At 41.3% G+C, this 26,055-nt stretch overlaps 1 protein-coding gene across 1 annotated transcript in view; it reads right to left on the minus strand.

The window, feature by feature from the left end:
• Window positions 1-6,888: 6,888 nt before the first annotated feature.
• Window positions 6,889-26,055, minus strand: part of PLCL1 (phospholipase C like 1 (inactive)) — a 707,275-nt gene continuing 688,108 nt past the window's right edge. The window contains exon 6 of the mRNA XM_029606042.1: window positions 6,889-7,593. Within this exon, the coding sequence (XP_029461902.1) occupies window positions 7,411-7,593 (183 nt within the window). The 3' untranslated portion in view covers window positions 6,889-7,410. The remainder of the gene's footprint in view (window positions 7,594-26,055) is intronic.

A 26,055-nucleotide genomic window follows, 5' to 3' on the forward strand; every position in this document is an offset into this window, starting at 1 on the left:
GCGCGTACCCCTTTGAAAATCTACCCCTGGGAGGCAGATTTTATAAATCTGCGCGCGCGCGAACAAGAGTACGCGGGATTTCAATAGATACGCCCTGCCAAGGGAAGAACCAGTTTTTATCCGTTTCCTAAAGGCCAAATAGTTTGACTCCAGCCTAATATCCTTCCACTGACCATGGGTTCCCTGGGAGAGGGGGCACAGGTGTCAGTTATAAAAAATATAGATTGCTGGAGGGAGCTGGCTTTTCTTTTTTTTTTTATGGGCCCAGTACAGAAACTGAATGAATCGGAGCGTGTGTGGGGCGAAGGGGGGGAGGGCGGCGCAACACAGTAATTGTTTTCACAGGCAGCAAAACAGCTAGCACTGGCCCTGTCTGTTAAGGTTAGTAACTACTACTTTGTACATGTTTCCCCCATGCCTTCTGTGAAGGGTAGTAGTTGCCACTCCATGCAACTTATGCCTGTGCGTTCTATTAAGGATTGTAACTGCCGTCCCATGCAGGTTAACCCATGCAGGTGTCCCTGCTATGCTCCGGTCATGCTCCCTTTGCATCCACTCTCTAACCTCCCACCCAGTCTGGAATACATACACACACACCCCCATCATCATCATCACCACCACCACCCTCAGCACCCACACACACAACCCCCCAAAATCATTCCCTTTTGCACTGTCTGCTCCAGGCTCCTCCCCCGTTCCTGAATGACAGGAGGGGAGAGGTTGGATTAGGGAGCATCTCAGCTCTTCTTTTATCTGCTGTGTCTGCTCAAGACTTAACCCCCTCCCTTCCTGTTCCCTACACGTTACCTGGGAAGGGAAGGGCTGAGAGTGGAAGCAGAGGGCAGGAAGCAGGGGGCTGTTTTCTGCTGAGATAGATTCAGCACAGCTGAAAGGCAACAAATATCCAGTCAGCCTGCTGCCCTCGGCACAAGCCTAATGTACCTATTGACAAATCCTGGCCTGCTTCCTCTCCTGCCACACCTCCGATCCTTCCTCGTTACCTCTTCTCTCCCATCCCCAAACTGATCCCACTGTCAACCCTTACACTTCCTGTACTTCCGATCACCTTTTCCACTTCTCCAGACCAATCACTAGTATCTCTTTTCCCCCAACTAAAAAAAAAAATCCCCAAAAAAGAACAAAATAATCATCTACATAAGAAAGGTTAAAAAGAACTATTTTTAAAGACAAAAATGCAAATCTATGCAAATTTGCCACAGAATTTTAGAAGCCATGCTGCGGAATTTTCTAATCTACCCTTGAGCTGCCTCAGCAAACAGCGGCCTGTGATTATAGCCAGATTCCTTATTTTTATAATCTCTTTCCGGAGTTCAGGCTGCACTTCAGGACTTCCCGATCAGTCCTTGTGATACCACAGCTAGTCAGATTCTCTGATTATTCACAACAAATATGCACAAGATGAATCTGCCTATACTGCATCTGCAATGTATACATATTTACAGTATCTCATATACTTATTCTGGATATTGTGCTAACTTGATGGCTATGCAGTCCCCAAGACAGTTTTGGGAGGCCCCGCTTTATTAGTGGTGCTCCCCCAGCCAGTTTTCAGGATAGCCCTAATGAATACACATGAGAGATATTTGCATACATTGTAGACACTGCATGCATATTCTTTAGGGCTATCCTGAAAACCAGCCTGGCAGTGGGGAGGGGAGGAAAGAAACGGCTTGAGCTCTGGGGTTCTGATAAAGTTCAGCTCAAATGAATTTCTTTTTCTTTAGATTGACAGTTATTAGAGAGAGTGAGAAAGGGACAGCTTTGATATACCTTTACACACAATTTCCTCAGGAATGAAAAAGAAATAAAGTAAAAAGTAGGACTCTTGTGATTTTGCATCTTTTAACTGACAACTAAATTACCTTCAGAAATGTACCTGAAGTGCTGCATGAACAGGAACAGAAAATGCACCAGGCCTGCTTATATAAAAAGGTTTTTCCCCATAGGCACAACATGCGAGAAATCCCTTCGTAAATCAGCCCCAACAAGAGCACTCAGAAAACACAATGCAAATAAAATTTCTGACAAATCCCTTGTATTATTTACATGGGGCTGTGTGTTTCCCTTGCTCATACAGTACAAAACTAACCCTTGCCCTGTATAAAACTAACATTTAGACTTTTAAGTGATAATTATTTGTAGTCTTTGATCTCATTCAGCAGAACATTTTTTCAATGAGAAGTAAAACAGGAAGCTAGAAAATAGTTGCTGCTTTCCAGATACTAATGTAACCCCTAGGCCGTTTCTGGCACTCCAGATAAATATCTGTAATGTGTTCAGGCCTAGCTGTACAACAATTTGTCTGTGTTAGAGATGTGTGCCTCCTATTGGCTGTAAATATCTGGAGTATTGCTATTATTTTATATATGATATTTGGTGTCATGTCCATTGTTTTGCATAATAATGTTTATTCAGCCAGCCAGCCAGCATGGCAGCCTCTGCTGGCTGCCATGCCAGCCAGCAGAGGGACCATACTATATATATAGAGAGAGAGATGAGAGAGAGAGAGAGAGAGAGAGACAGACAGACACAGACATAGAGAGAGAAGACAGACAGACAGACAGACACAGACAGAGAGAGAGAGACAGAAGACAGACAGACGACCAGCAGACAGAAGAGCGAAGACAGACAAGAGACAGACAGACAGAGATAGACAGGACATGACAGAGATGACATACAGACAGACAGACACCAGACAGACAGACAGACAGAGATAGACATGACAGACAGAGAGAGACAAGACGGAACAGAGATAGACAGACAGAACATACCAGAGACAGACATACAGACAGACAGAAGAGCCAAAAGACAGAGAGAGACAGACAGACAGACAGAGAGGAGACAGACAGACAGAGACAGACAGAAAGAGAGAGACAGACATACAGAGACAGACAGGACAGAGAGAGACGACAGAAGACATAGAGACAGACAGACAGAATACAGCAGACAGAGATACAGACAGACAGACAGAGAGAGACAGACATACATAGAGTACATACATACATACATATACATACATACATACATATATATACATACATATATATATATATATATATACACACACACACACACACACTTGTTTCTCCTTTGGTAGAGCGCTCGGAAGAAGCCTAGAACAGTCTTGATGTCATGTCAGATCTCTCTAATTTTCACTTTTTGTCAGTGCTATTTTGCTATGGATTATTTGCTTACTGTAATTTGTATTTTATGCTTCTGGCAAAGGTATTCCCACCTAGGAAATGGACATTTTCCAACTTCACTGAGAGGGTCTCTTTGTTCACAGGATGCCCCTGGCATGGAGCTCCGAGGAAGGGAGATCGTTTCTGCAAGACAATACCTGATGAGCTGGCACAGTTCTGCCCAGAGGTTCCTGAATGGTATAGGTTGCCCCTTATTCATTTTATTTCTTCGATTTATCCACTTTTGAATTGTAGCTCAAAGCAGTAACAGTGAAGGATGAGCTAATCAACAGTTCATAAAAAAAAGCAACAAACAAATTCATATAGTAAGCATTATAAAACAGACAGCAGAAGATATTTACTGTCACTAATATAATAAAACTATAAACAACCAGAAGCATTTCAAAAACAGTGTAAGGGGCATCCTAATAGCCGAACTTGTAAAATGTTGGAATTCAAACGGTTTCTTGTTAATTTTTACTTTATTTTTATTTTTTGCTTTTCTTGGTTGCTCTGCCTTTAATTTTACTTTACTACCTGGGAACCCAAAGATACCACTTAGAGGACATCCTCACTACTGCATATCCTCATCCTTAATTTTTTTTTAACATCAGGAACCCAAGATCCTTGTGGAATATTCCCATGCTTAAAACTGCCCGGGGGGGCTTATGCTAAGTAGACTTGTTATGGGGAATAGGAGGAAAGGCTGAAGAGGTTAGGGCTGTTCAGCTTGGAGAAGAGATGGCTGAGGGGGGATATGATAGAGGTCTTTAAAATCATGAGAGGTCTAGAACAGGTAGATGTGAATCAGTTATTTACTCTTTCGGATAATAGAAGGACAAGGGAACATGCAATGAAGTTAGCAAGTAGAACATTTAAGACTAATTGGAGAAAATTATTTTCACTCAATACACAATTAAGCTCTGGAATTTGTTGCCAGAGGATGTGGTTAGTGCAGTTAGTGTAGCTGTGTTTTAAAAAGGATTGGATAAGTTCTTGGAGGAGAAGTCCATTACCTGCTATTAATTAAGTCAACTTAGAAAATAGCCACTGCTATTACTAGCAACAGTAACATGGAATAGACTTAGTTTTTGGGTACTTGCCAGGTTCTTATGGCCTGGATTGGCCACTGCTGGAAACAGGATGCTGGGCTTGATGGACCCTTGGTCTGACCCAGTATGGCATGTTCTTATGACACACTGATGCAATAAGGGAATCAGTGTGTCCAAAACTTGCGTCCAAACCAGTGCGTAGCTAAAAGCGCTTATCACATGTAAATGCCATGTTGATGAGGCTATTAGCTAGTACATCCGATGTAAAAAATAACCATGCGTCCGACACACACGTTTTAACCCTCAAAAATTAACGCCAGCCTGGAGCTGGTGTTAAATCTTAAGGCGCCACAAAACCTGAACAAAACAGCAGAAAATATGCTTTTCTGTGGTTCCTTTGATGTAATATCATTGCAATATTAAATTGGACTCTATGAAATAGTTTTTTCTGAGGAAGAGTGTAGTTCAGTTAAATAAATTCAGAATCAGATCACCAGGCAACCATTCTTCCCCACATTCACAGATCTATCAAAACTGATAAACACCATGAATCAGCTATTAAATTTACTTTAACTAAATTCTTACCTCTATCAGCATTAAATTACAAACCCCACTTACACACACTTTTACAAATTAACCCAGTGTTTCTAAATGTTTTGGTTGCTCTTCCATGTAAACTAGGCCTCTGTGACAGGAATCTGTGACCTGGTCTCCCTCTGTTCATCTCCAGTTGCAGTTTCAGAATGTGCTCAGTGAATATCAGCGGAGATTCCCTACTACTCTGATGTCATTTTAGGAAATAGTACTTATCTACTTCAGGAAACCTATTTATTCTCTAAGGAACAGTTTAAAAACCCCTTGGCTAAGGAAAACTTCCTCAAAAATAATTTTAATAAGCTTAAAATATTCTCTTCAAATTTATTTTTTAAATCTTCCTGTGCATTGGTTTAACTTAATATTGTTACTCAGACCGCTGTGCCTGGAGACTCCTGCCCCGCCCCCGGACCGCCCCGCCCACGCCCCTTTTTTCAAGCCCCGGGGCTTACACGTGTCCCAGGGGCTTTGCGCGCACCGCCGGGCCTCTTGAAAATAGGTCTGGCACGCGTAACCCCCCTAGGCGAGTAAATCCTCCCGGATTTATCCGCGTAGGGCTTTGAAAATCTGCCCCTTTATGAGCAGTATATTAAGTTAAATAAATTGAATTGAATCAAAAGCCCCATAGTGTTACCAAGTCTTGGACAAGGTACGGGAGGAAACCAGAGTAGTGTTCATTCGCTCCCTCTCCCCTGCCGGTTTACAATATTTTCTTTATAACTGATAGAAATGGGGTTGCCTCTCCCTCCTCACCTCATTTCTTTGTCCCATGGCTACTGGGTTAGATCCTATGCCTTCTGGTGTTATTAGTGAGAAGAGGAATGGCGTCTAGCGTGAAGGAGGAGATCATCAAAGCAGACTGAAACTCGGCCGCTAACTGCCTCGAAGAAACACCAAGATTTATTTTAGAGGCTACCCCAAATAGATTAAACAGAAATGAGGTAATGCGAGACTCCCCAAGGAAAATATAAAACACAGGCCAAAGTTATTTCATATAATCTTTACTCTTTCAGTTATGTGCAAAATAACCAAGATAGTGTTATTGAGAAGTCAAGAATAAGTTAACACAGGAGCTAGATAAGACTTTCAGATAGTAAAAGTTTCAATCATTAAAGGTCAGAAAATGAGCACATTTTGTAGTCATATTAATTAAAAAGTAGCTTTTCAAAATAAAAGCGATGCTTTAAATAAATATAATTTTTTCTCTTAAGCATAAAACACTTAGTTCAGTTAGACAGACCAAAAATACTACATTCAAACACAGTATTTAAAAGACAAATTAAAACAGAAAAATGGGCTCAAACTAACGACAGTACACCATGTTATTTTGCCTGTAGTTTTTGTCCAACTATGAAACTACAATACAATAGCAGAAATTAGCCTAATTATTTTTTACCACTGCCATGAAGATGATCCATATTGAACTTTATAATTAATTGATAAGCATGTCAGTACCTTTTAATTCTAGCTACTTCCTAATGCAGATTTTATCTAGCCCTTTTTTTTTCCATACACAAGGTTCAGGTATAATATTTTGCTGCTAATAGTGTCTTACTTACTGCTTTATAACTACCATTTATTACTTCATGGAAAGCTCACGGTCCGTCAGAGCTAGAATTATCCTGCCAATGCTGGGCACCCTGAATGCCTCAGAGGGATTGAAGATCACATGTTCTCACTGCAGCACAAAGATGCTCTATGACTTCATCTTGGAGGTTGCTCCTCCAATGGGGTAAAGGAAACCAGGAGTTGTTGGAGTCAAGGCTGCAATGCACAAAAGCACTTAGCAGTTGTGCTAGATAGCTCTGAAACAGTGCTGATCTCAAACAGAAAAGTTATTTTTAGACTCTGACATGAATATTGTCAGTTCTCCAGATATTTGATATCAAAATGCCCTCGGGTCTTATAGCAACAGTGATCCATCAAATCGTCTGATCCTTCAATAATTCCTAATCTCATGATTTTTCTGCCTATCTGATGTGTTACTCTGCTTGATCACTAGTAAAGCATATTGTTTTGGAAAAGTGAAGACAGTCATACATCGTTAAATATTTATTTCAATTCAGCATTTGTTACTGATTCCCCTCGGCATGCCCCATAAAATGGCTACGCATTAGTTCCAATTTGTTTTGCACCAGCAGAAAGACATAGAAGCTGCTAAACATTAAAAAGCAGAATAGTAAAAGTAAGCTTAAAAAACAGCAGTGATAATCTTCTAGTGTGGCTCTCTCTTTAAACTCAGATGTCCAGGTTTGTTCAGAAGTGGCTAAAGAATAAATTAGTTAATGGATGACATAAGAAATGATTCGTAACAATTCCTCACACACACACACACACATATACACAATAAGAATTATTAAAAAGATTATTAATAAAGTGTTTAAATAAGATTAAATTAACTGCATTAAAATACTGCCATGTGAAAGATCTGTTTCTTTTTTTTTTTATACACTTTAAATACCCAGAGGGCAATCATTTGTGAGACTTTCTATGCTTTTTATAAAAATACAGTAGTTTAGAGTTTCTCAAACGTGCATTGGATTCAGCATCTCTTGCCACGTCTACATCCTGCCGTTCTCCTCCCCAGTATCCTTCTCCTCGATGGCCTCCAGGCTTCGTTTTGATTGTGCTTCCACATTTCCACTGCCGCTTTTACTCAGTCCACATGACAGGCATGCAAGCTGGATCTGCTTCATGTTTTCTATGGCTTCATTCTTCGCATTCTTCAAGAGATCTCCTTGACCCTAAGGGAGCCGATAAAATGGAGATTTAGAGGAGAAAATTACAAAAAAAAAAAACCCCACAAACAACGAGAGCGCCATTCCTGCATGCGTGCTCAACTAAAATGTATTTTATTAGGATGGTGTTCACTTTAGATGTAACTGTTGTTGGTGCTGGTATCCGGAGACTGAAGCAGATACTGTTGTTTACTCTGGCAAAGATTACAAAGAGTTACCATATAGTGCAGTGCAGTAGACATGCATTGGTCTCAGGTCGGTTTTGATGTGCCGATCTGTAAACTCACTTGTTTAAAATTCCAAATCAGACAGTTCTTTATGCCTTCTCTAAGCTACTTAAAATCTCCAAGTCTTTTAGAGAGTAATATTAAAAGGGCCATTTCCACAAGTAAAACGGCAGAAATGGCCTGTTATACAATTATCTGTAAGTGCGAACATCATCATGCACATACTTTTACTTGGACTGAGTGGAAGCATTCCCGGAGGCAGGGAAGGGGAAGGGTTTTGGCCTTGCGAGCATACGTTTGCCTTTTCAAACGTTCGCCTGTAAATGTCCTGTGCACAGGTGAATCAGCCACATCTAGGGATAGGAGGGGGGCTCTTCTGGCTGCTATGGTCTGCAACTCCTTTTAGTTTAGTTTATTAAATTTGATTATATTGCCTTTCATACACTATGTCAAAGTGATATAGAATCATAATATAAAATATTAAACATCAATACGAAATCATTAAAAAGCAACTTAATCCTTTTGGAGGGGTTTAGGGAGAGGACTGGGTGCTATGCCCTAATATGATTTTTACTTATTTTGGGGTGACCCAACTGTTTTTAAGCGGGAAACTTGAATATTTGGTCAAAGTTGTCCGTATAGCTTTGCCGCTCGCTGGCCTCCTGAAGATGCACCTACAATATTCATTGACTTGTCTTTTAAGACGATTATGCACAAAAGTCCCCACACTGAGAGCATTTCTTTAGAAAAAGCCTTCTCAGGCCAGCCTTGTGGTGCTGGCTCTAGCATTGCCTGAAGCAGGCGGGCAGGTTCATGCTTGAGACTTCTGCCTGATAGAGCTTGCAGGCCTGGGGCGCACCACAGAAGTGATGTGCTTGAACCCGGGGCTCAAGAGAGCATGGCTGCCACGCAGGTCACAAAGCAACACAGAGGCAGGACCAGAGAAGACGCTTCCAACTAGTCCTTAGGGCTGGGGAGGAGCTGCTTGGGAATGCCTTTATGGAGGATAGGGGAAAGGTCTGAAAGAATGAGGGACAAAAATGGCTCTCCATTGGCCAATAAATCAACATACTGGGTATACTGTTAACTCGTTGTCCAGCAGGGCAGAGAAGAGCCAGTGCAAGTGTGCCCTGGGTGAAACTTCAGTCTTGCACCCTTCCCCTTACACACCTACTTATTGGCAGCAACTCTGGCACAGCATTCCTCTCTCTCGCCCCTCTCACCTCTCACTCCCTGCCAAGTCCCGCATTTCCCTCTATTTGTTCCCTGTCCACAGTGTCCAGCATCTCTTCTTTCTATCCCCCTGTCCAGCATTTCCCCTCCCTTATCCTTCTCCCCCCCTTCTCTTCTTTTCCCCTGCAATCCCTGCTCAGTACAGCAACATCACCACAATCTCTTCCCCCCCTTTTTCTTTTTGCAGTTCCCAGCATCCTCTCTCTCCACCACCTACTTGACCAGAATCCTCTCTCTTCTCTCCACCCCACCCTCACCAGCCCTGCACACGCTCTCTCTTGATCCACCCAACTCCCTCTCTCCATAAATCCCCTACCCACCCAGCTTCCTCTCCGTTTCTTCCCCACATCTACTTAGCATCCCATCCTCTACTGTGGTGCCGTACTTTAAAAGCACCCGAAGGTTTTTGCTGCCTCCCAACATTTTTTTGCCCTAGGTGACTGCCTAGTTCACATAATGGAAGAGCCAGCCCTGATCAAGGGAATAAGCCTAGGGAAATACAGAAGCAAAACGCAGAATGCAAAAGACATTTTAAAAAAATCTAGCAAATGCTGTGGCTATATATTTACAAGAGATCAATTTTCCACTGAGTAGATAAGATAATCAGCTGATGTTTGCAGGTTATCTGCAGGAAACCTTTTGTTGAGACCAACCGGCTAGATTTGACCAGCTAGATTTATGGCTGCTATTTGTGCAGCTGGAGTTGCCCACCTAAACTTAGCTGGTTAGAGCTGCAGCCGCCCCTCTTTTCACTGGCTAAATTTTGCTGTCTTGTAAATTTAGATGTTTAAATGTAATCACAGCTACAGGAATTTGTTGCAATTAGATTTGGGCTCTAGAGAATTAAAGTTCAAGAAATTTCATAGCACAGAGACAACTTTACTTACATTCACTGATCACCTGCGCATTGATCTGGATAGAGGGTCTGATGTGCTGTTGATCTTGTTAGGTCACAGTGCCGTGTAATCAAGTCATCATCTTGCCCTAGTTTTACTTGTGGGGGTTCCCCGAAGGGTTTTTATCAACTCTCTTATTTAACATCTATTTGCAACCTTTGACCAAGATCTGTGAGAACTTGGGGATCAGGCACCACTTGTTTGTAGATTATATAGAGTTCTTTGCAGATGATGTACAGTTGTATGTCTGCCTAGGGCCAAACCTTACTAAAGTGCTTGAACACTTGAACCACTGTTTAAAGAAAAAAATTCTCTTGGTTAAGTATGAACAAATTAAAATTAAATGCACAGAAAATAGAGGTGTTATGGGTCTGCAAAAAAAACAGCTATGCATGGTCATTGTTGTCAATTGACGTAGTCCCTATTGCAATTAAGTATTCAGGTCTCAGTCTGGCATTCATTTTTGACCCTCGCCTATCATCTGACCAGCATATTATGCTATTAGAAATTGTTTTTTTCCATCTGCCATAGATGTTACTTAGTTGCCTCTTTTTTGACCAAAAACACTTCTCTATGATAGTTTGCACTAAACAGAGTACTGTAACAGCTTATACCTGGAATTACTAAAAAAGCTTCTTATGAGACTGCAAATGATTGAATATTCAGTGGTGCACTTATGGAGTGGATGCAAGCAAGGAAGCAAGCAAGGAATTTTTCCCATCTGGCAAGAACTGTACTGGATGCCAATCTGGACCCCGGTCAGATTTAAAATTCTAACCATACCTTTTAAGCACTGCCTAAGGAAGAAGCTAGTGTGCTACAAGCCAAATTGGTTCCTGAGTTCAGAAAAAAATGGATTGCTGGCTATCCCTTCATTAAAAGAGCATTAGGCCAGTTCAGTTGCAAGAGCAGACACTTTTATGCAAAGCCCCTTATGTTTGGAATGAGTTCTCATGAACCCCTTGTTTGTCAAAATAATGGAATTTAGATGCAACCTGAAAACATGGATGTTCCCCATGCCATTTACCAGTGTGGGTTAACCATTATTGAGTTCCAGGAATCAGAAAAGTCTTATTGCCTAGATTTCTGATCCCAGTATTATAGCAGTATGGGCGCTCATGTTAGTGAATCAATTTTACTGAATTAACATAGGGCTTTGTTACCAGATATATGTATCCTGTGTTGTCTTTGTTGGACCCTGAATTTTTAACTCTGTTATTATTGTTTGTATTTTTTGTTTTAATTGTTTGAGAATTCTTTAAAAAAACAGATTATAAATTCAAATAAATAAATACAATAAAAATATATAATTAAGAAAAATAATTACTATTAATATCAAAACAAGAGTGAGCTCTCAATATGGATTGACTTTCCAATTGAGTCTATCAACAAATAATTCACTGGCAAGAATATGCCAAAATATACACATACTTTGGAAAATTAATGCTTTGCCCATCCCTGTTCCAGTTCAAAGAGGCCACTGGAATTTGCCAGCATCTGTGGACATGATGTTTTTGGGGTCCCAGGAGGAGAGAGGGCAGATATATGCTGCGAGCTAGATATTACAGTTTGAGAAGGAACCTAACGGATTTAGACATAGGAGAATCTTTACTTCTAATCCATGGTCAGCAGGAGATCTAGTTTTACCCAATGTAACCACAGGGAAGATAAAGGGATTCAAACAGAAAAAATTATATAGCTGTATATACACTGTATATTAATGAGCATATACCATATCAGGAAGTAAAAATATATGCTAACATGGCCTGTTTTTTAAACTACCTACAATCCTCCAAACATCAACTAGTCTTTTCATTCCTCTATTCATCTTATTCTTAGGTCTTCTTTCTGTTCTAGTCATGCATTCATTATTCCTTATACTTTTATGTTTTCTTAGAACTAAAAAAACACACACTGTATATTATGATCACATCTCATGCTAATAATATTCTACCCCTTGTAGACCCTCTTCGGGACTCTAAACAATATTTATAATTTAGCATTATCAGGATAAAACTAATACCAATTTCAGATCATGATGAAAGCAGAGGTGTCAAGATCAATAGCTACGGAAGAACCAAGTAGGAAGAGATTAAGCATGTCAACTATTTCTTCTCCAGATATGAGTTAAATAATAATAAGGAATGGATATTAATGATTTTATTTATTCTAACTACTGAAGGAATTCAGTGCAAAAAAAAATAAAAATAAGGAATTAGGGCACTTGTGCAATACAGAAGAGCTTTTTGATCCAGCCTCCATGTTCTAGCAGAGTATTGCTGTTGCACTACAATTCAAAGAGAAAATGTTTTGGAGGAAATTAACGGACCACCAGAATTATTGTAAACCTAATCCATGTATGAAAAATATTAGTAAAGCTATCTCATCACATAGCAAAAACCTAATACTGGAAGTAGTACAAAGTAAATTTTAAAAAAATACAGCTGAGATGAGGCAACACTTAAACATCTTGGTCAATGTCATAATTTATCTTCTTTATTGAAAGATAAAAAAAGAATATAATGTGCCTGGGACCCCTAGAGGAGAGCGTACTGACTCCACTGTCTTTCTCTTGTACTCTACAGCTTATCCTATAATCTTCTCTATAGATATAACTAAAGGTAAGAATACGTTAACAGTCAAAAGTTGAAATAATTAAATTTACTTAATGGGAGACAAATCTTTTTTTTGAAATGTGAATGGTAAAACATTCTGTAAGTTTTATACTGAATAAACAAATTATCAAGCAGACGAAACAAAACTATAAAATACAAAGTTTATTTTTTAAAAAATTTAAATCAGGGACACCATTTTTCAGTAATTTATGGATATCCATCTCAATAGAGCAATAATAGAAAAATTAACACTGATGGTATGTAGTATGTACTCACTTAGGGATCCGAAGGCTAAATACCAATTTTTTTTTTGGGGGGGGGGGGGAGGAGGAAGGAAGAATGAGCAGACACCAAACAGATGAGAAGCCTGTCAGTCATCTCTGATGACCTCAAGATAGCCAGTCACTGTGACAAAGCTGTTCAGAAAGCTAATTGTATACTTGGGTGCACAGAGGTATTACTAGTAAAATGAGGGAACTAATGCATTATTACCACTGTACAGGTCTCCAGTGAGATTCCAACTTAAGTACCATGTTCAGTTCTACAGACCACATCTATAATAGGTCATTGACAAGGTAGAGGTAATTCAAATGAGAGACACCAAAATGGTTATGGCATATTCTATAAACCATATGTAGAGAGACTGAAGGAGCTAAAAAAGTATTCTCTAGAAGAAAGAAGGGGAAGGTATGATACATACATTCAAATATCTAATAGGCTTCATTAAAATACCTGAATGTAGCATTTTCCATACAATGAAAAACTCAAGGACAAGAAATCATCATATGAAGCTAAGGGAGGGAAGCTTAAAAAGATTGAGAGAAAATAGATTTTCATCAGGAGGGTAACAGACACCTAGAACCAACTTCCATTGGATATGAATAGTGGCAGAATTCAACCACGTATGGGAAAGACACAAAGGCCCCTGAGCAGTAGAAGGAGGGAGAAGAGCATAGACTAAGACTTGAGATAACACAGAGGTCAGGAACAAATTGATGGACTGAGTGAACCAAGTGGTCCTTATCTGCCAGCTTCTTCTATGTTTCTATATTACAAAGTGCTTCCTAACAGCAAAACAAGATCAGTCACCAAAAATCACAACCTTTTGGAGTCTACCATAGGTTCTTCTCTCAACCTAGCTTGATGTTACCCAGGTAGAGCATCCATCAAGCTAGGTTGAGAGAACATTGTACAAATCTCATCATTGTGTAAGTTTCCTCACTCTGAAGGACATCAAATCTTCACAAGAGTGTACTGCTCTGTTCTTAAGTCTCACTCTGCATGTCAAAGTGGCCCCTAACCCCTACACTACTACCTAAACCTCATCTCGAGTTACTAGGTGCGCCTACTATAGTAGCATAAATAGATGCTTACTATGGTGCCACCTCCAGAGGCTCCCTCTCTCTCTCTCTCTCTCTCCTAAAAATGCCTTAACACATGTAAAAATGTGAGTTGGAAAATAACCCCCTTAGTTCACAAGGTAAAGAGTTCCATAACTTGGGTCCAGCAATTGATATAGCTCTTTCCCTTACCTTGCTTAAATGTGCAGTTCATACCAAAGGAATATTTAAAAGATTTTTATTCACAGATCTTAAATTTTGTTGTGGGGTGTAAAGGTGCAGAGAGGCGTTCAACAATTCAGTTTTTTTCATTATTGATGGATTTATGTAATAGTCACAGTACTTTAAAATAAATTCTAAATATGACAGGTAACCAATGTAGAGCCATCAGTGTTGGGGTGATGTGATCAAATTTTCTGCTGCCCGGCAGGGCCATGGCTGTAGCATTTTGTAATAACTAATTGTTTTATTGAGCTTGCAGGCAAACCAAATAAGAGAGCATTACAGTAATCTAGATTGGAAAATATCATTGTTTGAAGTACTAAGCAAAAATCTTCATAATTAAGTTGAGGTTTTAGATGATTTAAGATATGTTCTTTATTGTAGCCATCTCTAATTTTGTGACTGATGTGCTTCTTCATATTGAGATCACCATCAATTATTATGCCCAGATCACGTGCCCGATTAGACAATTCTATTTGCATAGAATCTTTTTTAGGTAAATAGGCACTTTTGATGATAATTTTCTGTTTAATAGTATAATATCGGGGGGTTTTTGGGGGGGTTTTTGATGGTTTAAAACCAGTTTCATGTGAATCAATTGCTGGATTGCTGATATATAAACCTTTACCAGCTTCAAGGTATTTTCTATAGAATTTTTAATTGGACCTAAGAATTTCATGTCATCTGCGTATATATAGTGGATAATGCCTAATCCTGATAGTAGACAGGAGAATCCCTTCTGTGGAATCTACCAAGTCTTCTCTTGGTAAATCCATGTTGACTGTGTTACATTAAACCATGTTTCTCTATATGCTCTGTGATTTTGATCTTTAGAATAGTTTCCACTATTTTTCCTGGCACTGAAGTCAGGCTCACTGGTCTATAGTTTCCCAGAATGCCACTGGAGCCCTTTTTAAATATTGGGGTTTCAGTGGCCACTCTCCTGTCTTCAGGTACAATGGATGATTTTAATTATAGGTTACAAATTTTAACTAATAGATTTGTAATTTCATTTTTTAGTTCCTTCAGAACCCTGGGATGCATACCATCTGGTCCAGGTGATTTGCTACTCTTTAGTTTGTCAATCAGGCCTACTATATCTTCCAGGTTCACAGTGATTTGGTTCAGTTCATCTGACTCATCACCCTTTAAAACCATCTCTGGAACCAGTATCTCCCCAACATCCTCATTAGTAAACAAAGAAGTAAAGAATTAATTTAGTCTTTCTGCAATGGCCTTATCTTCCCTAAGATCCCCCTTAACCCCTCAATCATCTAACAGTCAAACAGACTCCCTTACAGGTTTCTTGCCTTGGATATATTTTTTAAAGTTTTTATTATGAGTTTTGCCTCTACGGCCAACTTCATTTCAAATTCTCTTAGCCTGTCTTATCAATGTTTTACACTTGACAATGCTTGTGCTTTTTCCTATTTTCTTCAGATGGATCCTTCTTCCAAATTTTGAAGGATTTATTTTTTTATAAAATAGCCTCTTTCACCTCACCTTTTAACCATTCCAGTAATCATTTTGCCTTCCTTCCACCTTTCTTAATGCGTGGAATACATCTGGCCTGCACTTCTAAGATGGTATTTTTAAACAATGTCCATGCTTGTTGAACACTTTTAACCTCTGCAGCTGCACCTTTCAGTTTTTTCTAAATATTTTTCTCATTTTATTAAAGCTTCCCTTTTGAAAATTTAGTGTTAGAGCTATAGATTTACTTATTGTCCCCCTTCCAGTCATTAGTTCAAATTTGATCATGTTATGATCACTATTGTCAAGTGGCCCCACTACCGTTACCTCTCACCAAATCCTATATTCCACTAAGAATTAAATCTAAAATAGTGTGCTCTCTCATTGGTTCCTGAACCAATTACTTCATGAAGCAGTCATTTATTCCATCCAGGTACTTTATGTCTCTAGCATGTCCTGATGTAACAATTATTGGGGTAATTGAAATCCCCCATTATTACTGTACTGCCAAATCAGTTAGCTTCCCTGATTTCTCTTAGCATTTCATCATCTATCTGTCCATTTTGTCCAGGTAGATGGTAGTATACTTCTATCACTATACACTTACCCAACACACATGGGATTTCTACCCATATAGATTCTACTCAGCATTTAGTCTCTTGTATGATCTCTATCCTGTTGGCCTCTATACCCTCCCAAACATAAAGTACCACACCCTCTCCAAGTTGATCCTCCCTATCACTGTAATATAATTTGTACCCTGATAAGGCACTGTCCCATTGGGTAACCTCCTTCCACCAGGTCTCTGAAATGCCAATTACATTTACTGCTATACACTCTAACTGTCCCATCTTACTTCTTAGACTTGGCATACAGACATTTCAAAGTGTGTTTTTTGTTTGTATTAACAACCTGCTTTTCAGTTGTTAGGGATAATTTGGAAATCTTTAGCTCAGGTGATTTTCTTTTACATATAGGCATATGGACTACGTTTACTTTTATTGGAACCTCTCTGTTGGGATTCCCTAACTCTCCTGTTTCATTAGTATCCTTCAAAGATACATTCCTCTGAACCATGCACTGCTGAATGACTGTTTGCTTTCCCCCTTGTTCTAGTTTAAAAGTTTCTCTATCTCCTTTTTAAAAGTTAGTGCCAGCAGCCTGATTCCACTCTGGTTAAGGTGGAGCCCATCCTTTTGGAAAAGTCTCCCCCCTTCCCCAAAAGGTTCCCCAGTTCCTTACACAACTGAATCCCTCTTCCCTGCACCATCATCTCATCCAAGCATTGATACTCCGGAGCTTTGCCTGCCTCTGGGGACCTGCACATGGAAGAGGGGATAATGTCTCTAATGTCCAGGTGGGTAACCACCTTAGCACCAGTGATTATCAAAAGGTATGGTTTTGACATCGCATATAGGATACGGAGAAGTCACATGAAGACCCGGACTTTGTCGAAATGTGGACATACCTGGAGATAGAACTAGAAGACTGGGAAAAAATGGGACAGGTGGAATAATAGTGGACCAAACTAAAAGAAGCAATTACAAAAGCAACAAATCTATATGTTAAAAAGTAAACAAAAGTAAGAGAAATAAGAAACTGACCTGGTTCTCAAAGGAGGTAGCTGAAAAAATAAAAGCAAAAAGAACAGGGGCAGATTTTCAAAGGGTTACGCGCATAACGTATGCGCGTAACCCCGAAAACCTGCTCCTGCGTGTGCCGAGCCTATTTTGCATAGGCTCGGCAGCGCAGGGTTGTGGGCGGGGTGCCGGGCCGGGGGTGGGCCTGAGGCCTCCAGCACAGTGGCTGTGCCGGTGGATGGCGCACTGGCAGCTGGCTGGCGCGCGCAAGTTATGCCTGCCAGAGGCACCTGCAAGAGGCAGGCGTAACTATTGAAAACAAGGTAGGGGGGATTTAGATAGGGCTGGGGGGTGGGTTAGATACGGGAAGGGAGGGGGCGGAAGAAAATTTCCCTCCGAGGCCGCTCCGATTTTGGAGCAGCCTCGGACGGAATGGGGAAAGCTATTGGGGCTCCCCTAGGGCTCGGTGTGCGTAAGGAGGATAGCAAATGTAACCCAATATTTAAAAAGGGCTCCAGGGGCGATCCGGGAAACTACAGACCGGTTAGCCTGACTTCAGTGCCAGGGAAAATAGTGGAAAGTGTTCTAAACATCAAAATCACAGAACATATAGAAAGACATGGTTTAATGGAACAAAGTCAGCATGGCTTTACCCAAGGCAAATCTTGCCTCACAAATCTGCTTCACTTTTTTGAAGGAGTTAATAAACATGTGGATAAAGGTGAACCGGTAGATATAGTATACTTGGATTTTCAGAAGGCGTTTGACAAAGTTCCTCATGAGAGGCTTCTAGGAAAAGTAAAACGTCATGGGATAGGTGGCGATGTCCTTTCATGGATTGCAAACTGGCTAAAAGACAGGAAACAGAGAGTAGGATTAAATGGACAATTTTCTCAGTGGAAGGGAGTGGACAGTGGAGTGCCTCAGGGATCTGTATTGGGATCCTTACTTTTCAATATATTTATAAATGATCTGGAAAGAATTACGACGAGTGAGATAATCAAATTTGCAGATGACACAAAATTGTTCAGAGTAGTTAAATCACAAGCAGATTGTGATAAATTGCAGGAAGACCTTGTGAGACTGGAAAATTGGGCATCCAAATGGCAGTTGAAATTTAATGTGGATAAGTGCAAGGTGATGCATATAGGGAAAAATAACCCATGCTATAATTACACAATGTTGGGTTCCATATTAGGTGCCACAACCCAAGAAAGAGATCTAGGTGTCATAATGGATAACACATTGAAATAGTCGGCTCAGTGTGCTGCGGCAGTCATAAAAGCAAACAGAATGTTGGGAATTATTAGAAAGGGAATGGTGAATAAAACAGAAAATGTCATAATGCCTCTGTATCGCTCCATGGTGAGACCGCACCTTGAATACTGTGTACAATTCTGGTCGCCGCATCTCAAAAAAAGATATAATTGCGATGGAGAAGGTACAGAGAAGGGCTACCAAAATGATAAGGGGAATGGAACAACTCCCCTATGAGGAAAGACTAAAGAGGTTAGGACTTTTCAGCTTGGAGAAGAGACGACTGAGGGGGGATATGATAGAGGTGTTTAAAATCATGAGAGGTCTAGAACGGGTAGATGTGAATCGGTTATTTACTCTTTCGGATAGTAGAAAGACTAGGGGGCACTTCCATGAAGATTAGCATGGGGCACATTTAAAACTAATCGGAGAAAGTTCTTCTTCACTCAACGCACAATTAAACTCTGGAATTTGTTGCCAGAGGATGTGGTTAGTGCAGTTAGTATAGCTGTGTTTAAAAAAGGATTGGATAAGTTCTTGGAGGAGAAGTCCATTACCTGCTATTAAGTTCACCGAGAGAATAGCCACTGCCATTAGCAATGGTAACATGGAATAGACTTAGTTTTTGGGTACTTGCCAGGTTCTTGTGGCCTGGATTGGCCACTGTTGGAAGCAGGATGCTGGGCTTGATGGACCCTTGGTCTGACCCAGTATGGCATTTTCTTATGTTCTTATTTAAGTGTGCACCCCCTTGCGCGCACCGACTCCGAATTTTATAACATGTGCGCGGCAGCGCGCACATGTTATAAAATGGGATGTACATTTGTGCGCGCCGGGTAGCGTGCACAAATGTACCCCGCGCACGCAGGTTAGAAAATCTGCCCCACAGTGCTTAAGAAATATAAAGGATCCTAAAAAGAGGAACACAAGGAAGAATATCTGTTGAAACTAAAGGAGACAAAGAAAGTAATCAAGAAAGCAAAAAGTCAGGCGAAGAAAGGATTGTTAAAGAAGTAAAGCAAGGTGACAAAACATTTTTCAGATACATCAGAGAAAGGCAAAGGTCCAAAGTGGTATAGTGAAATTGAAAGGTAACAAGGATCAATGTGTGCAGAGAGATGAAGAAATAGTGGAAATATTAAACAAATACTTCAGTTCGATGTTCACTGAAGACGACCCTGGAGAAGGACCATCACTAGTTAACAAGACTGTGGATAGGGGTGGAGTAGACAAAACTCCATTTACAGAAGAGAATATATGGGAAGAGCTAGGAAAACTGAAAGTGGACTAAGTCATGGGGCCTGATGAGATTCATCCCAGGATACTGAGGGAACTCAGAGATGTGCTGGTGGTTCCGCTGCATAATCTGTTCAATAGATCCCTGGAAATGGGAGTGGTGCCAAGTGACTGGAGAAGAGCGGTAGTGGTCCTGCTTCACAAGAATAGGAGAAGAAAGGAGGCTGGAAACTACAGGCCGGTTAGCCTCACCTCGGTGGTGGGAAAATTAATGGAGACTCTGCTGAAGGAAAAGATAGTGAACTATCTACAGTCAGGAAGATTGCTGGACCTGAGGCAGCATGGATTGATTTTTTTGATTCCGTGACTAAAGAATTAAATCGACAAAGAGCACTCAATGTGATCTACTTGGATTTCAGCAAAGCTTTTGATATGGTCCCATATAGGAGGCTTGTGAATAATATGAGAAGCTTGGGAGGGAGTGCCAAGGTGTTGGTGAGGATTACAAACTGGTTGAAGGATGGAAGACAGCGTGTGATGTAAATGGAACCACTCTGAAGAGAGAATGGTGTTAAGCGGATTGCAACAAGGATTGGTGTTGGGACTGGTCCTGTTCAATATCTTTGTGAGCGACATTGCGGAAGGGGTAGAAGGATAAATTTGTCTATTTGTAGATGATACTAAGATCTGCAACAGAGTGGACACATCGGAAGGAGTAAAGAGAATGAGATGTGATTTAAGGAAGCTTGAACAGTGGTCGAAGATATGGCAGCTGGGATTCAATGCCAAGAATGCAGATTCATGCATCTGGGGTGTGGTAATCCAAAAGATCTGTATGTGATGGGGGGTGAAGAGCTGTTGAGCACAGAGCAGGAGAGGGATCTTGGAGTGATAGTGTCTAGCGATCTGAAGGCAGCGAAGCTCATCTGGATCAGACAGACATCTGAGTTTGCCATCCAGGCAGATAAACTTTCTTTCCAATCAGTCCTCAAGACAAAGATTCTTTAAGTTTGAAATTATTTATTGTACAGGTAGATTTCTACTTACAATTGTTGCATCTCAAACATTAACCCCAAGGCAAAGATCTTTGGTAACTGGAGACAGAGTAGCAGGAGGGAGAAGGAAGGTCTCTTGAGTTGCAGGAATTAGTTTATGGTGGAGTTGGGAGCTTGAGGGATATGAGGCTGATTTAGTCTTCAGAAGAAGGCAGTAAAAAAGAAAGAGAAAACTCGATCGTTTCAGGAGCTTTACAGAGCGCTGCTAGCTCTGGAGCCTGCATGGGCAAGACTGTACTTTCGTCCCGAGCTGCTAAGGGAAATTCCTGCATGAGCTGAGGGCAGGGAGGCAAGGACCAATGGCAGCGAGCCTAAGAACCATGTGACACAGGGGGAGCATGAAGTACAGTCCCTTGAACCTATAAGGCACCTAGGAAGACTCAAGTTAGATTGAGGGGCATTCAAGCTCTTCCAATAGTGAGAGAAAGCGGAGGGGGAGGGAGCTTTTCTTAAGGGCAAAGGCTCCTCTTAAAGGCAATGCTCACAGACATTTATCATGGGTTACAAAACGTGTTTCCGTATCAAGAACCCTCAGAAGGAAGGAACTGCATGAAACACAGTTAAACTACAGTATATACAGACACAAACATGTACCCACTGCTGGGGACTGTGGGGGAGGAGTTTGGCTTTCCAGGCAGCTGGAAAACCACGTCATGGAAGAAAAACTCCATTGCCACGTCTGACTGTTTTCTCCTTAGGCCTATAAAGAAAATGTTTGCTCCGACCGCAGCATATGAACAGCCCCCAGCTAACAGGAAGTCAGCAGGAAACATCTAGTGCAAGCTTTTCTGCAGCCCCAGAATAGCTCATGACCTACTTGCTTTTCACACCTAGATAGTTTAATACAAATGCCCATGACCAGCTAATGACCTCCCCCCTCCCTGCCTGAAGACTGACCGCTTGCACCTACTGCCCACTTGCACCCACGTAGTAAAAGGTCAGCATAAACACTTGTGGTGGAAAACATTGTAGCAGGAAAATATGTGACGTATGTATCATATCAAATACTATGAGATCATTTACAATAAAAGAGCAGCCTTCCCAAAAGCCTGGGAGAGCACGCTTCACCCTGAAGACCGTCTGAGGTGTTTTCATTGCGACAGGGGACAGAACAGAAGCAATGTGATAAAGCAATAGCTAAAGCCAGAAGAAATTTGGGCTGCATAGAGAGAGGAATAACCAGTAAGAAAAAGGAAGTGATAAATCCCCTTGTACAGGTCCTTAGAGGCCTCACCTGGAGTATTGTGTTCAGTTCTGGAGACCGTATCTCAAAAGAGACAGAGACAGGATGGAGGCGGTCCAGAGAAGGTCACAAAAATGGTGGTGGTGGGGGGGAGGGGTCTCCATCAAATGACTTATGAGGAGACATTGAAGAACTTAAATGTGTTTACCCTGGATGAGAGGAGGTGCAGAGGGGATATGATACAGAATTTCAGATACCTGAAATGTTTTAATGATGCACAATTGACAAACCTTTTCCGCTGGAAAGAAATCAGTAGAACTAGGGGTCATGTAATGAAACTCCAGGGATGACAACTGAAAAACCAATGTCAAGAAATATTTCTTCACAGAGAAGGTGGTGGATGCCTGGAATGCCCTTCTGGAGGAGATGGTGAAGACTAAAACAATGAAAGATTTCAAAGGGGCATGGGATAAACACTGTGGATCCCTACAGGTTAGAGGATGGAAATGAAGAAAAGAGTGCATGGGGGTAACTTGCTGATGTGGCGATTACTACCCTTAACCAATGTCTGATACTTGTGATGCAACTCCAACATTGCTCTCTGCTTCAATGGCAAGAGTTGAAATTGGACTCAAACAGCAACCAACAAGGGCCCCTGACTTTGACAGTTTGGGAAACTAAGTATGGGGGTGACTTGTATGGCACAGCAGATGCTACCATAAGCTTGCTGGGCAGACTGAATGGACCATTTGGTCCTTTTCTGTCGTCATTTTCTATGTTTCTATGTCTATATAATTTGCATAATGGAGCATATAAATGTTGAAAAGAGTCGCAGATAAGGATGAGTTCATGTCAATTTTTTCTGAATAGGAATTACCAATCTTCACCTGAAAGGAATTTTCTTTTAGATATGAGGTAAACCCATGAAGGGTTTTACCACTGAGACCAATTTCAGATAATCCATGAATCAAAATGACATGATCCACGATGTCAAATGCAGCAGACAGATCAAGTAAGATTAGTAAATATGATTGCACTGCATCGAAACCCCTTAAAACAGTGTCCATTAATGCTAATAAGGATTCAGTGTTAAAATGGGAAAAGTATTGTTCACATCAAATGCTTGACCAATTGCGCTTGTACTACTTTCTTGATTATTTTTGCAAATAACGGTAAGCTTGAAATTGGTCTAAAATTTAAAACATTAGTGTCGGTGTTTTTATTTTTTTAAGGTCGGCCTAATTGTTGCACAATTTAAAAGTGATGGCATCTTTCCCTCAGAAAGTGATAAGTTTACTATGTTGGAGACAGAAGTAGAGATTATGGGCCGGATTTTATAAATGTGCGCAAGCGCGTACTTTTGTTCGCGCACCAGGCGCGAACAAGAGTACGCGGGATTTTTAATAGATACGCGTGTAGCCGCACGTATCCATTAAAATCCGGGGTCGGCGCGCACAAGGCTGCCCAAAATCGGCAGCCTGTGTGTGCCGAGCCGCGCAGCCTGCCTCCATTCCCTCCGAAATCGGAGCGGCCTCGGAGGGAACTTTCCTTCCACCCCTCCGCACCTTCCCTTCCCTTACCTAACCCACCCCCCGGCCCTATCTAACCTCCCCCTAACTTTGCGCGCGCCGGCCAGCTGCCCCGCTCCGTGTTCCGGTCCCGGGGGCTGGTCCGGAGGCTGCAGCCATGCCCCCGGAACGCCCCCGGGCCGAAACCATGCCTGCGTTGCCACCCCCGAAACGCAGCGTCACGTGCGACACCCCCCCAAAACGCCGTGTCACTCCGGGCACGCCCCCCGACATGCCCCTTCATGCAAGCCCCGGGACTTACGCACCGCCGAGCCTATGCAAAATAGGCTCGGCGCGCGCAGGGGGGGTTTGGGGTAGGTTTTCGGGGGGTACGTGCGTATCCTACGCGCATACCCCTTTGAAAATCTACCCGTATATTCGTAATTGTCTTTAATACTTTTATAGGGATTGCATCTAATGAATGGTTTGCCGGATTCATATTTTTTAAAATTGATTTGATTTCCAAAGAGGATGTAGTCCCTTTAAAATTATCTCACCAATTGTCACCCCTCCCCCCCCCCAACGATACACCTGCCATTGGTGCACACTAAACTCCCCTGAAAATGTACACATATATGGCCAAATTTTACAAAGTATACACATAAATCGAAACTCCTCCCCAAATCCGTCCCCAGGAATATCTCCACTAATTCTGGGTAAATATATGCACTAACTTAGCATACTGTGTGAATGTAAGTTGACTTGCATATCGGGCAAGCCACTTCGGGACATTAAATCCCATTTTACCCCAGAGGTCACTTTGAAAATGACCCTCTAAAAGCCTAAAGCTAACATTTCCAGACTTCCTTTGCCAGTCCAGGTCCATTTTAAGCATGGGGTGAGTGTATAATGGATTTTTCATTGTTCCTGTATTTTGTTTTGGTTAAAACCGATATTATCAGGAATATCTCCACTAGGTATCGGTAAACGTATGCACTACCTTAGCATACTTTATGAATGTAAGTTGGCCTGCATATCGGGCAAGCATTATCCAGGAGGAAATGTGTAGCATCAACAGTGCTAGGGATACTGTACTGAGATCATAATTCTGAAGTTGTTCACTATCAGTAATATTCAGTGGTGTACTAGTTATGTACCAGAAAATTCTACCAAATCTCTAAATGTCACATCAGGGACTGCTTGAGCAGCTAGGCACGGATTATTAAGTTTACTATTATTTTCAAAAAACAAAAATTCCTAACATGTCTATGTACAGCAGGACGAGCTGAGTACCTGTTGACATTAAGCTATGGTCTGTTGACCAATAATGCATATAAATTGCTATCACAGAGGATTGTGGGAGCTTCTTATAAAAATTAGTTCCTGAAGACATGAGTAGTCACCAAATTATAATACAATATAGTATTCTAAGAGCACTTAGATTTTACCTCACATCTTTCTAATTGTATTTGAACTGTTGTTAAATGGTTCTCCTTCCTATTTAAACAATGAGGCAGGATATTAGAGGACATGGGGCATAAAGCTAAAGGCTGAGTGCCTTCCACTAATCTGAAATGTAATGATAATTTAAAATACACAAAGTATGCAGCATTTGAAAATAGCTACTGTAAAAATGAAAAGAAAAAACATTTTACTGTATCCATGCACATCATGGGCAAACATGACATGATCACAACTGGACTTTTTATCACTAGCGAGGCCAATATGCAGTAGGCCGTTTAGTGGACATGTTATCTGGCTAAAGTTAGCCAGATAACTTGCTCTATATATTCAGCAGGATAAACATCTCAGTGAATATACTGGCTTAAAGGTATTTGGCTACATGTGGCCGGATAACTTTCTACTTAACCGGATATCTTCAAAGATATCCGTTGTCACTATCAGGCAAAAAAAAAAAAATCAAAGGGCCTGATGTGAGACTTCCCCCCGACCCACTCCTTATAAATACATGGCCCTGCTGGGTCCAGCACCTCTCAACCTCAAAATAAGAACAATCCCTCCCTCCCTCCCCAAACACAACCTTTATCCAGTATCAATAAAAATATAGGAATCAGAACCCACCCGGACTTCCTCCCCACCCCATCATATGGTCAACAGGCTCACCCTTCCCCCATCCCAGGTGCCCCACCCCCACCCCCACCCCCTGGATGCTCAATATCCATCCTTGCCAGGAGCGAGGGTCTTACTCACCCACTTCCAATGCTGCTCCTGATAGGCAGTGCTGGAAGCATAAACTGCTCAGTGCGGGCAAAGGTTGCAGCGGGGGGGAGGGGGGGGCAGAGAAAGGGATTGTTCCTATTTTGGGAATGAGGGGCTCTGGGCCATGCATGATTAAGGGGTGGGGAAGGCTCAGACTCTGTCTGCAGGCCCTTGGATTTTTTTGGGGGGGTGACAGTGAAGATATTTGGTTAAGTAGAAAGTTATCCAGCCACACAAGGCCGGATAACGTTAGACCTGCTCGGAAGCAAGTCTAAAGTTATCCAGCTATATACCCGATATTTGGCTAGGTTAGCCAGATAGCCCCTCCCCAGGACGCCCCTGAAAAGTCCCTTTTTTATATGGCTAAATTATAGCCGGATAAGAGACTGAATATGCCGTATTAGACATTTAGATGGATAAGTT

Source organism: Rhinatrema bivittatum, chromosome 6 (assembly GCF_901001135.1).
Source record: "Rhinatrema bivittatum chromosome 6, aRhiBiv1.1, whole genome shotgun sequence".
Taxonomy (NCBI): Eukaryota; Metazoa; Chordata; class Amphibia; order Gymnophiona; family Rhinatrematidae; genus Rhinatrema; species Rhinatrema bivittatum.